The sequence below is a fragment of the Carcharhinus amblyrhynchos genome, chromosome 15 (genome assembly GCF_965287045.1).
Source record: "Carcharhinus amblyrhynchos chromosome 15, sCarAmb.v2.hapA, whole genome shotgun sequence".
Taxonomy (NCBI): domain Eukaryota; kingdom Metazoa; phylum Chordata; class Chondrichthyes; order Carcharhiniformes; family Carcharhinidae; genus Carcharhinus; species Carcharhinus amblyrhynchos.
This window is the reverse complement of record NC_137338.1, coordinates 50,962,724-50,975,619: the sequence shown is the minus strand read 5'-3', so window position 1 is coordinate 50,975,619 and position 12,896 is coordinate 50,962,724. Positions and strand designations below refer to the sequence as shown.

The window sequence follows — 12,896 nt, the reverse complement described above, 5'->3', positions numbered from 1 at the left end:
GTTGTTAAGATGGGGATCATAAATTCTTCAGAAAAAAAGTAATTACTTGAAAAGAGGGTGGGGCAGCATAACAGTGGCTTCAGATTAGAATAGGGAATAAACACATCAGCAGAGAACTGATAAATCAAAAAACCTGTGTTCATGATGAAATATTAGAGACAGGAACTCATTGTCATTTATTTTCAGATAGAGAACAGAGGCAAAGAGGACCTTTTCTGCAGAGCCAAATCCCACAAATCAAAGGCATTTAAAATATATCCAATTGTGTGTCTGACAGCTGGCCAAAATAAATATTAGAGTCCTTGAATACATCAGTGAGGAGTCTAACATGGTTTTGGAGTATCTTCCTGAAATTGGGTGGCCTTGTGCAGAGCAGATCAATTAGGTGCCTGAAAATGGGTCATGACGTTCCTGTGCCCCCTTTACTTTAAGAGCAAGATTCAAAAAAAGCACAGGGAAGAATACACAGGACAAGCTGTACAGAGAGTAGCCTGATCACCATCAGTGTGGTGAGGAATGCGCAGGTCAGTAGGTGCAAAATACTATTTGAGCGAAATACACACAAGAAAGTAGGATTTTAGTAGGTATGAATGGGCATAGAAAGGACCATCTAATCCCAGTAGGTGCAGTTAGATGTAGGGAGGGTAGTCTGATCCTACTGGGTGTAGTTAGGTGTAGGGAGGACGGTCTGATCCTAGTGGGTGGAGCTAGGTGTGTGGAGGACAGTCTACTTTCAGAAGGTGTAGTTAAGTGTAGGATGGACAGTCTCATCCAAGTGTGTGTAGTTAGAGGTTGGAGGACAGTCTGATCCCAGTGGGTATAGTTAGGTGTAGGGAGGACAGTCTGATCCCAGTGGGTGTAGTTACAGATTGGGAGGAGAGTCTGATCCCAGTGGGTATAGTTAGGTGTAGGGAGGAGAGTCTGATCCCAGTGGGTGTAGTTACAGATTGGGAGGAGAGTCTGATCCCAGTGGGTGTAGGCAGGTATATAGAGGACATTGCAGTGTTCAAGCTGTATTGCTCTGGTGAGCTGGCGCCCTCTGCCGCTGCTGCCTCTGGCAGGGGGTGGGACCTGAGTTTGGAGCTTTATAAATGAGCAGGCAGCGCCGGGAGCTTCTTGTTTTGAGTGAGTGTGGCAGTGGCTACCAGTCATGTCTTCAGGCTGCGCGGACATGTGTCAATGTAAGAGCGACAGGGGGCTGAGCAGCATCCTGTACAAGCTGCTGAAAAACGATGGCCAGGAACTGCCGCAGGAGCAGCAGATCCCCGCAGCAGCCCCCAGAGTGCCGGGGCAGGGCTGCCCCTGTAAATCCAGGCGGAAAATGGTGCTGAAATGCCCTCACATCAGCTGTGCTGCTGCCTCCGTGGTCCTGGCCAAGACGCTGACATTTATTAAGAATGTGCCCTGCTTCCAGGCATTGCCCTGGGCTGACCAGCTCACTCTGCTGAGAAGGTGCTGGGCGCCCCTCCTGGTGCTGGGACTGGCACAGGACAAAGTCGACTTCGAAACGATGGAGACCTCCGAACCCAGTATTTTACACACGATTTTGACCAACGGGCCCCCGAATGTCCAGGAAGAGTCAGGACATCAACAGCCGCCTTCAGCGGCAGAGATCCAGACCATTCAGAGGTTTCTCCTGAAGTGCTGGAGCCTGGATATTAGCCCCAAGGAGTATGCCTATCTGAAAGGGATTCTGCTGTTTAATCCAGGTCGGTATATTCTCAGATACACTCGAATGTTTAGCCTCGGAAAAGTTTCAAGGTACTCGCAGATGTAAATAACTTTCATTGCCAATTTATTTATCGCTTGCTTTTCCATTTTACCCAGATACTTCGTCAGTGGTGTAAATATTTTCTGAAGAAACTTTAAGGGCGCTTTTATCGTGTAATTTTCACAGCATCAGAAAACACATTCTGTTTCTATTTTTAAATTCATTTCCGGGATGTGGATATCACCGGTATTTAGTGCCCATTCCTAGTTGTCCTTCAGAAGGTGGTGAGCCACTTGAACCACTGCAGTCCCTGAGGTGTAGGTACACCAGGAGTGCTGTTAGGAAGGGCGTTCAAGATTTTGATCCAGTGAATGAACGGTGATATATTTCCAAGTCAAGATGGTGAGTGACTTGGAGGGGAACTTGCAGGCTGTGATGATCCAAAGTATCTGTTGCCTTTGTTCTAATAGATGGTGGTAATGGATGGTGTCTAAGAGCCTTGATGAGTTCCTGCACTGTATCTTATAGATGGTACACATTGCTGCTACTGTCAGTGATGGAGAGAGTGAATGTTTGTGGAAATTGTACCAATCATTGTCCTGGATGGTGTCGAGCTTCTTGAGGGTTCTTGGAGCTGGCCTCACCCAAGCAAATGGAGAGTATTTTATTACACCCCGACTTGTGCCTTGTAGGTGGTGGACAGGCTTTGGGGAACCAGGTGATTTACGAATTCCCAATCTCTGACCTGATTTTGTAGCCACAATATTTATATATGTGGCTACGTATTATAAATATATCATACATTTATACTGAATGGCCCTGATTATGTTTACCCCCATTTCAGAGACAGTGGGGTGGGCTGAGATCCTGTTTCCACCTCTCTGCCCCACCTTCACCCCAGTAAGCAGCCTCACATCATTTAGGAATGGACAAAGTGTGGGGTAACTCTGGTCCAGAGCTATTTCAAAAAGACAAGCGAAAAAGACTTTGCATTTTGCTTTCTCATCTTCACAATTGAGGCAGACACAGTAGTCAATGTAAATGGTAAGATCCCACAAACATGAAAAAAACCAGGGATTAAAATTTTAATGAGATTAAAATTGAGCTAGGGTATCTGTCCTCTTCTCCAATGAGACTAGTGGTTTCCTTCGCATTCAGCTGCGAAAGCTCAGTTTAATATCACATTAGGAGAACAACACCTCCAACAGGGCTCTTTCAGTATTGCACCCAGTCTCAGATTAAATGCGCAAATGTCTGGTGTGGGCATTGAATCCACAGCCTTCTCACTCACAGATGTGAATATTATAATACTACAACTGAAGGTAAAACTGAAGTTTAAAGCTTGTTTAAAACAGGCTCACATATCCATTAACACTTACTCTCCAGAATTAAATATAAAAAAAAATTCAATGGTGCAGACTCTTCTGCCCTCAGTTTTCAAATGTACAGAGCTTTTCTCACAGGATTTCAAATTTAAACATTTGAGACTCCGGTAATGTGTCTGCATTCACCAGAAATATGACAATAGGAAAGCTCTCAGGCTGAATAATGATTTCTAGAGCCCTTGAAGCTGGCAGGAACTGATACAGGGTCTCAGATTAGTAGCTGCAGTAAGTACAGTGTGAATATAGCCTTAAATACTAGGTACTTCCAAATTTAAGAATATCCTACCCCAAAATTTAATGTTGCTTTACATAATCAGAAACTGCATTTCATAGATTTTCATTGTGAAGTCTTAACATGGAGATATCCTCACTGGCTAACACAGCAGGCCTGCACTGAGGACTCCTGGCAGGAAATGGAGAGGAATCTTGATCCACCTGGACTGTCATGGAACTTAGTGGGAGGCCTTCACATCCAGTAGGGGGTGGGGTTGGGTGGGAACTTCAGTGGTTGGAAAATTCTGGTGATGCTGCAAAATCACTCTGAATTAGGGTCTTAACTACTCTCGTTGCTTATCTGGAACACACAGCCAATCCTAATCTCACCATTGCTCTCCGTAACATCACTATATGTTTGATTTTGATCTGGCTGGCCAGACATAGCCATTGGAAGATGGCAGTGAATGAATCACTCGTTCTTTCATGGGAGAATTTGTTTAATCACTGTTTTGAATAAAGCACCAACTACATCACTAGTGTGATGAGCAGCTCACCTGTTGATTCCTCAAAGACTACTCACCTAGTTATAGTGGATCAAGTCAGCAGTTTGATGGAATACTGGGAAGGATGCAGCCCAAGCAACAGTCCCTCCAGAAAACTGCTTAATCGATGGCCCTGTATATATTCCCTTTGGCTGCAGTATTTATCCATCGGATGCGTTCTGGTACCTCATCAAAATTACTTTGTCAGGACTTCCTTCGCCGATGACTTGTACCACTGAGAATAAAAGAGCAGCAATGACATCGGAATGTTGTCTCCTCAAGTTCCTCTCCAAGTCACGTATCATCTTGATTTGGACAAAATGGGCTAGATTTTCCCTGTCCTGTAGAGACGTTTCAGGTGACTGGACTGGAAAGATAGGGGAGTGCTTTGGTGGGAGAGCCCCCTAATTCACTCCCGCCACAGGGAATTTTCCCAAGGTTGGGCTGCAAACGGGATCAGCATTCTGCAAGAAGACAGTCAATGAGGGTAGTTAAGACAAAGGTGGGGGGCCATGGGAGGGGTGTACGTAGCAACCCTGAAGTTAGCATGCAGACCAAGCACAAGTCAGCTCCTTTCATCAGGGCTGCGCAGGACCAATAAAGGGCCTGCACACAAAAGAACTGAACAAGCTGCTCACCACAAAAGAATTTTGAAGAAAAGTTACTTGGGACATATACTCTGAATAGGATTTGAGCAGACGGGATTGATCACATTGCACAGAATCAGAGAACGTATCACACACAAAGAAGCCATTGTGTGAGGTCCCAGCTCTAACTTCACTTCTTTGAGCTTTCACTAGATCCTTTTATATCCCAATGATTATCCAGTTCCTTTTTTAAATGATATCATGATGTCTGGGTCAATAGACACTTGTGGCAAGCTACTCCATGAAGTATTAATCCTCTGTGTGAAAAATGTCTCTTTTAACCGTTCCCCCATTCTTCCTGTAATAAGCTTTAGAACAGGCCCTCCCTATTTCCAGTTTGCCACTCCTTATCCTTTCATTGTTTGCAAAATCTCAGTTAAATACTTCCTTAATGTTCGTTCATCCAGGAGAAAAGGACACAATTTTCCAAGCCTTTCACCTCAACAATAATTTCTCATCCTTGGCATCACTCCGTTGAGTTTTTGTTAAACTCTTTCTGTGCTTCTAATATCTTTTATATAAGGCATGAAGTACTCTGACTTTATACCAACTAATGTCGTTTTCAAATTCAGTATCACTTCCTTTTCTTGATATTCAATGCCTATGAATAAAACCCAGAACTTTTATGGCCTTTTCTACTGAACTCCCAACATCTCCAATGGTATACTTATTTTCATTTTCCTTTTCTTAAATTCCACTATTTCACATTTTTCTGTATTGTACTACATTTGTCACCTAACTGTATATTCTTTTTGCTTCTGCATCCTTCCTCACTGCACCCTTTGATTTGGTATCATCTGCAAATCTAGAAATTATTCCTCCATGGAAAGTATCATTAGAAATATGAATACAATGATAGTGGAACCCACAGAATAATCATGCGTCATCTCTGTTTTACATTCAGAAAAGAGTAGCAAAAAAAGTAAATAATTTCCTTTGTGAAGTGTACAAGTACTGAGCTGAAAATAAATTACACACGATGTGAGAGGCCAGTGTGATTTGGTACTTAAAAGTATAAGAAGTGATGCAGTTCTGTAAAACTAAAAATTAGTTACCAAATGCAGAGATGTAACAAGATCTTGACATTGCACTTGCCCCTCTGTTAACTCATCGTTTATTATTATTCATTAATATTTGAGCCTTCTTGCAGAGTTTTTGACTGAACTACAATAGGGACATGTTGTATTTTAAAGATTACCACTGGCCCCTTGGTTTAACTGATATTGTATCTAGTTGGAAGACTATTTCATGTTCACAGTTGTGATCATGCTTTACCATCCATGCAAATGTTTGACATATTTATATAAAAAAAAATCAGGATTTTCCTGTGATTTTGGAGAAGAGCCAGGGATGTATGAAGAGTTGCCAACAATTTGAAAATTGATCTACTAGTTAGTTTCTAATTTATGCTAGGCTGTGCCTTTTACAATAGGTTGGCCTTGTAGCCTTAACAAAATTTACCAATTTAGTCAGTTCCATGTTAAGACCAGAACATAAGAAACAGAAGTAAGAGAAGATAGTATTCAATGAAGGTGTATCTGTGATAGAAAATTCCAAAGATTCACAATCATTTGAGTGAAGAAATTTCACCACATCTCAGTCCTAAGTTATTGGCCGATCCTGAAACTGTTCTAGTGTTCACTTATTCGCCCTTTGTTTAATTTCCTCACACTTATTCGCTCCTTGTTCTAGATTTCCCAGCCAGGGGAAACAACATCTCAGTAGGTACCTTGTCAACCCACTTCAGAGGGAGGACTTCTCACTTCCCACCTGCCACTGGAACCGTAGCAGGTGGGGGGGAGGGGGGAAGCAGTACATGCAAAGGTCCATTGACCTCAGGCGGGATTCTCCAGTTTTGGGGTGAGTGCAGCCAGAGAATCCCATCCATAATTGAATGTTCAATGTGATCACCTCTCATTCTTCTAAACTGCTGAGAATATAGGCCCAATTTATTCAGCCTCTGATCATAGGACAACTCCCTCATTCCAGGGATGACCTGCTGAACCTTTGTTCTAATGTTTCCAGTGCAGGTATACTCTTCCGTAAATATGGAGACCAAAATTGCACACAGGTATTGTGACCAGGAGTGACCTCACCAAAGCCCTGTATAACTGTAACAAGACTTCTTTATTCTTGAGCTCCAAACCCAATGCAAGAAAGGCCAATAATTTGTTTTCCTATTTGTTTGCAGTGCCTACTAGCTAATTTGTTTGCATTCCTTGTACAAGTCAAACCAGCTCTCTTTAGGAAACTTTGGAAATCAAAGTATACTACACTTATACTACACTAGCTGAATAAACTAGGCTTGTACTCGTTAGAGTTTAGAAGAATGAGGGGAGATCTCATTGAGACATACAAGATATTGAATGGGATGGATAGGATAGAGGTGGAGAGGCTCTTCCCGCTCAGAAAGGACAGTAGGACTAGAGAGCACAGCCTCAAGATAAAGGGGGGGGGGGTTTAGAACGGAGTTGAGGAGGAACTTCTTCACTCAAAGAGTGGTGAATCTCTGGAATTCTCTGCCTGTTGAAGTGGTGGAGGCTGCCTCGCTCAATATTTTTAAGACGCGGGTTGATAGGTTTTTGATAGGCAAGGGGATTAAGGGTTATGGGGAGAGGGCGGGAATGTGGAACTGAGCCACGACAGATCAGCCATGATCTTATTGAATGGCGGGGCAGGCTCGAGGGGCTAGATGGCCTACTTCTGCTCCTATTTCTTATGTTCTTATTGATTCCCCTTTATCTACCCTAATAGCAACATCCTCAAAAAGAACTCTCATATTTGTCAAGCAGGATTTCCCTTTTGTAAAACCCCGATGACTTGTAGTTACCATACAATGCTTTTCAAGTGCATTGCTAAAACTTATTTAATAATACATTCCAGCATTTTCCTGGTATCTGATGCCAGGCTAACTGGTCTGTATTTCCTTGTTTTCTCAATCCTTCCATTCTTGAATAGCGATGTTATATTTGCTAAATTCCAATCTGCTGGAAAATTGAATTGAATTGAGGAGATTTTGGAAAATCATAGCCAGTGTGCCCATTATTTCTACAGCTAACTCTTTTAGAACCTTAGACTATGGCTCATTAGATCCTGGGGAGATCAGATTTTAGTCCTTTGAGTTTCTCCAGAAATGTTTCTCTGCTGATATTAATTACTTTAATTTCCTCACACTTACTTGCCCCAGGTTACAATCTCAGTAACATGTGTTTTCAACTGTGAGTAAAAAGTCTGACAGCACCAGGTTTCAGTCCAACCGATTTATTTGATAGTAAAATGACTAGCTTTCGGGTTAGCCCCTTCGTCAGGTGACTGGAGAGTTCTGGCCTCAGACAGAGCATATAATGCACAGACAGTTTACAGATTACTGATTAGAATGCGAATCTTTACACCTAACCTGCAGATTCTAATCAGTAATCTGTAAACTGTCTGTGCATTATATGCTCTGTCTGAGGCCAGAACTCTCCAGTCACCTGACGAAGGGGCTAACCCGAAAGCTAGTGATTTTACGATCAAATAAATCGGTTGGACTGAAACCTGGTATTGTCAGACTTTTTACTGTGTTTACCCCAGTCCAACGCTGGCATATCCACATCATTCAACTGTGAGGGCAGACACAATAATTTGCTCCTTTTCCCTGCCATTTCCTAGTTACTGTGATCATTTCTCATGTCTCTGTTTCTAAGGGATCAACATTTACTTTAGCTACTCTTTTCATATACTTGTAAAAGCTTTAATGACATATTCTTGGCAAATTTACTCCTGCATTCTATTTTTTTCCCCTTTTACCAACTCTTCAGTGGCCCTTTGCTGGTTTCTAAAAACATCAGACTTATTACTATTCTTTGCAGTATTATAAGCCTTTTCTTTTAATCTAAAATTATCCATAGGCTCCTTAGTGAACCATAGATCTTTCTCGCTGTGTTTCTGTTTTTTGTGGAATGTGTTTTTGTTGAACATTTTGAAATGTTTCCTTAAATCTTTCCCATTCTTTATTTACCACCATGCCTTTTAGTCTATTTACCCAAACAAAAGATTAGCCAGGTCTGCTCTCATACTAATGTAAGTGGCCTTCTTTAAGTTGAAACTTCCTGTTTGTGATTGGAACATGTCATTTTCAAACTTCATATGAAATTCAATTGTATTAGTGATCATTATTTCCTAATAGATCTTTTACAAGACATTACTAATTAACCCTGTCTAATTGCAGAATATTAGATCTATCCCTAGTTCTTTCAATATCAAATTTCACAAAAACATTCTACAAACTGATCTGCCAGATCACCTTTTCCAATTTGATTGACCCAGTCTACATGAAGTCTATATAAAAACTATTGCAATGCTTTTGGTCCAAGTTTCAATAATATCTTGTTTAATGCTCTATCCAATGGTATAACTACTGCTAGGGAATCTATAAACTACTCTGACCAGCATTCTCTGACAGTTGCTATTCCTAATCTCCATGCATACTGATTCTACTTACTAATTTTCTGAACCAAGATCTTATCTCACGAATGTCCTAATGTCACGTTTTATTTTTAGGGTTCCTCTTCAGTCGTTCCTATTCTGCCTGTCTTTTCAAAATGTGGGGTTTCTTGGAATATTTATTTCCCAACCTTGGTCACCTTTTAAACGTATCTCTTTATTCAGAGAATCAAAGAATCCCTACAGTGCAGAAGGAGGCCATTCGGCCCATCAAGTCCATACCAACTCCCCAAAAGAGTATTCTACCTGGCCCACTCCCCTGCCCTATCTCCATAATCCCTTGATTTTACCATGGGCACGAAAACTGAGGGGAAATTTGGCATGGCCAATTCACCTAATCTGTATATCTTTGGAATGTGAGAGGAAATCGAAACATCCAGAAGAAAACCACACAGACACAAAGAGCGTGCAAACTCCACACAGACAATCACCCAAGTTTTGAATTGAATCTTGCTCCTTGGCGCTTTGACACAGATGTGCGAAACACTATCACCCTGCTGTGTCCTTGGTGGTTTGATCTAAACCATTTATCTATATTTGTGCCTCTAGTTTATTTATCTTATTGTACCTTTTTATGCATTATTACCATTAATCTCTCTGTCCCTTCCTGCCCCATATACCCATACATATTTTCCTATATCCTCAACTTTTTACCTTTGGATTTCTGAATCTTGCTTCACCTGAACCCTCCTTCTTCTCTCTTAGCTTAAAGCTGTTGTCCCTACTCTGACCACATTTTCTGATGTACTCTTGTGCTTGTGAGCACTGTCCCTTCCTGTTACACTTTGGTTACTATTACCCATATTACTACCACGTACTATTACCGTGTGCTCTCTTTAACTTTCTAAATTTCCTAATATGTGAACCTTCCCCACCCTATTAATTAGTTTAAAAACCTCTCTACAACCCTCACGAGGGAACTTGCTAGGACATTGGTCCCAGCACAATTCAGGTGAAGACCATCTTGTCAATACAACAAGTACTGGTGCCAGTGCCCAATGAATTGAAACTCATTTCTGTCACATCACTCCTTGAGCCATGCATTCAACTCTCTGATCTTATTTACCATATGCCAATTTGATTGTAGCTCCAGAAATTAGGAACTTTATGCTTTTGCTATTTAATTGAGCCCATAGCTGCTCATACTGCCTGAGTAGAATGTCCTTCTTAATCCTATTGATGTTGTTGCTTCCCCTAATAGATGACAACAACTATATTTTTCCTTTTCCACCCCAATTTCCAGTGCTAAGGAGATGTTTTTAACTCTGGCACCAGACAAGCCAAACAGCCTTCTGGATTCATGCTCTCATCTCCAGAGAACAATATAATCGCTCTAACTATACTGTCTCCTACTACAACTAAATTCCTTTTTATTTCCAACCCCCTATCCCTGAATGGCTCCCTGCACCATGGTGCCATGGTCAGTTTAATCATCCACCCTGCAGGCCCTGCTCTCTTTAATTTGATTTGATTTATTATTGTCACATATTGGTATACAGCGAAAAGTATTATTTCTTATGCACTGTACAGACAAAGTATCCTATTCATAGAGAAGGCAAGGAGAGAGTGCAGAATGTAGTGTTACAGTCATAGCTGCAAGCACATCAAACAAGTTGCACAATTAGAAGTGCTGAGGCTCTTCCATCAATACCTTCTGGGTCCCCATGCCTGCCTTACCCACAGTCATACCCTCCTATCCCTCACCATGGACCAAATCAGAAGTATCTGATCTAAGGGCTGTGACTGTCTCCTGGAACAAAGTACACTGGTAACATTCCCCTTCCCAAATGCATTGTAGTGTCCAAAGCTTGGACTTCAGCGCATCAACTCTGAGATACAGTTTCTTGGGCTGCAGACACTTACTGCAGATGTGGTTGCCATGAATCACGCTGGTGTCTACATCCCTCACGCTACAGCTGCAACACATCACCTGCCATGCCATCTTTATTGTATTGCATTTAACTATAGCTATGTTAAGTAGTTTTACTGGTTAAGCTGTAAATTTAATTCAATACTCCCCTGCATTTTCCCAGTACTGCCCTCATTTATAGCGGTAAAGCTTGCCATTCACTACTTGGACCCTCATCAGCTGCAGGAGGCTGAAAGAAGGATATTAAAGAATAGCAACTTCAAACCAGCTTCCTGCTACAGTAATTAATGCCTATTCAGTCAACCATTTTCAACTGATTAACAGATAACTGTCACTGCCAGGTAATTTCTATTAAACTAAGCTGTTTTTTAACAGGCTTGCAATATTAAAGTTCAAAATCAGAGACTGACTGTTAATTTAGATTATATATTGAGAAAAACATACTAGAGATTATAACCTGCACTAAATTCCCAGTTAGGGTTTGTTCCTCTTTGCACTAAGGCCTCATTGTCTCCAGCTTATGCCCTACTCCCGACAAAAGGGTTTAAGACACAGAAGGAGACCATTCAGCCTGCCATTTCTGTGATGGCTCCTTGCTGGAGCTGGATCCTCTGTCCTGCTAGGTGTCATAATTTTGTACTTCCTTCAACCTCCAAAATTGATCCACTTTTCCCTTGAAAAGATGCAATGGTCTCTGTGTCACAGGTTTCCTCTGGCAAAACAATTCGTGCTCCAACAACTGTCTCTGTAAGGAAATTTCTCCTCAACTCTCCTTTCCCTGTTTTAGTGACAAGTTTAAATTAAATTCTTAGACTGCCACTACTGATTCATCAATCGAAAGAAATGGTAATTCCCTATTCATTCCGTCAGCACTTATCACGTTTTTGAAAGACTATAAAATCCCCTCTTACCTCTTTGTACTTCAGCATCTGCACCTAACTGATTATAGCCTAGCTTTGTATTTAAAATATGCTAATACTGTATGACAAGATCAAATACAAACTAATCTCGACAAATTGCACATATTATTTGTTTTGTTTTAGTTTGTGATCACCCAGTTGTAACAAGCTGTGCAATGAAATTTTTTAAAGTAGTTCTAATTAAAGTTGTGGTCTGTTCCAGGTTTCATGTGATTTATTAATGTGGATTGCATATTTCTCTACATGGTGTTAAAATATTGCACTTTTTTTTTGTAGAGCTCCCAGGACTGCACTGTGTAGAGTACATTCAGAGTCTTCAGCAAGAGGCACGGCAAGCTCTCAACGAATATGTGAACACAATTTATACACGAGACCAGACTCGCTTTTTCAACCTGATTATTGCACTTTCCATGCTTCGATCCATTAGTGCAAGCGTCATTGTTGAACTTTTTTTCAGACCCATGGGTAATATAAATATAGAGGACAAGTTGCTGGATATGCTGTGTGCCCATAGCAAGGCTCAAGCTACATAGTAAATACTGATGTTGCTGTGTATGAATATGATGTAAAATAGTCTATTTAAGTTATTTGTGCTTTTGCAGACAGTATTTTTGTAAAATACATGGTATTTGCTAATCTTGAATTTAATATGATCTCTCATGAATAAATGCAATATTATTAAGGTTGACTGAGCTCACGTAAACTTGCTTAATCTTCCAGTAAAACGTGTTATTTTTCTTGTTTCCATTTGGGAATATTTAATGCTTTGTGACATTATTTACCAAACTCTTCATCTGCTGTAACCATTATCTAGTCATTTTGATAGCCAACACATTGCATCTTGACCTTGACCTTTCACTTTTCGATCTTAATAATAAAATACAGCATTATTATGTTGAGGATAATGTATAGCTGATTGTGGATAAGAAAGTTTTGATCCGGCTGCCTGATTCATTTTTATCATAAACCGAGAAAAAAAGAAAACTTGCATTTATCTATTGTATTTCATGTTCTTAAGATGTCCAAGATACTTAATAGACTATCAGTTACATCAGATTTACAGCACAGGAACAAACTGTTCCACCCAAAATGTCAATGCTGGTGTTCATGTTCTGCAGAA

At 40.8% G+C, this 12,896-nt stretch overlaps 1 protein-coding gene across 1 annotated transcript; it reads left to right on the top strand.

Annotated features, from left to right (window-relative positions):
* Positions 1-1,070: 1,070 nt before the first annotated feature.
* Positions 1,071-12,738, top strand: nr0b1 (nuclear receptor subfamily 0, group B, member 1). The gene is made up of 2 exons (XM_080203288.1): positions 1,071-1,709; positions 12,053-12,738. Exons 1-2 carry the CDS (start codon positions 1,151-1,153, stop codon positions 12,307-12,309), a joined length of 816 nt encoding a protein of 271 aa, XP_080059414.1. The 5' UTR covers positions 1,071-1,150; the 3' UTR covers positions 12,310-12,738.
* The last annotated feature ends 158 nt before the right edge of the window (positions 12,739-12,896 follow it).

Coding starts and splice junctions, on each gene's coding strand:
- nr0b1 (XM_080203288.1), top strand. CDS start 1,151: ATGTCTTCAGGCTGCGCGGACATGTGTCAATGTAAGAGCGACAGGGGG. Junction 1,710..12,052: donor GATTCTGCTGTTTAATCCAG/GTCGGTATATTC, acceptor TTTTTTTTGTAG/AGCTCCCAGGACTGCACTGT.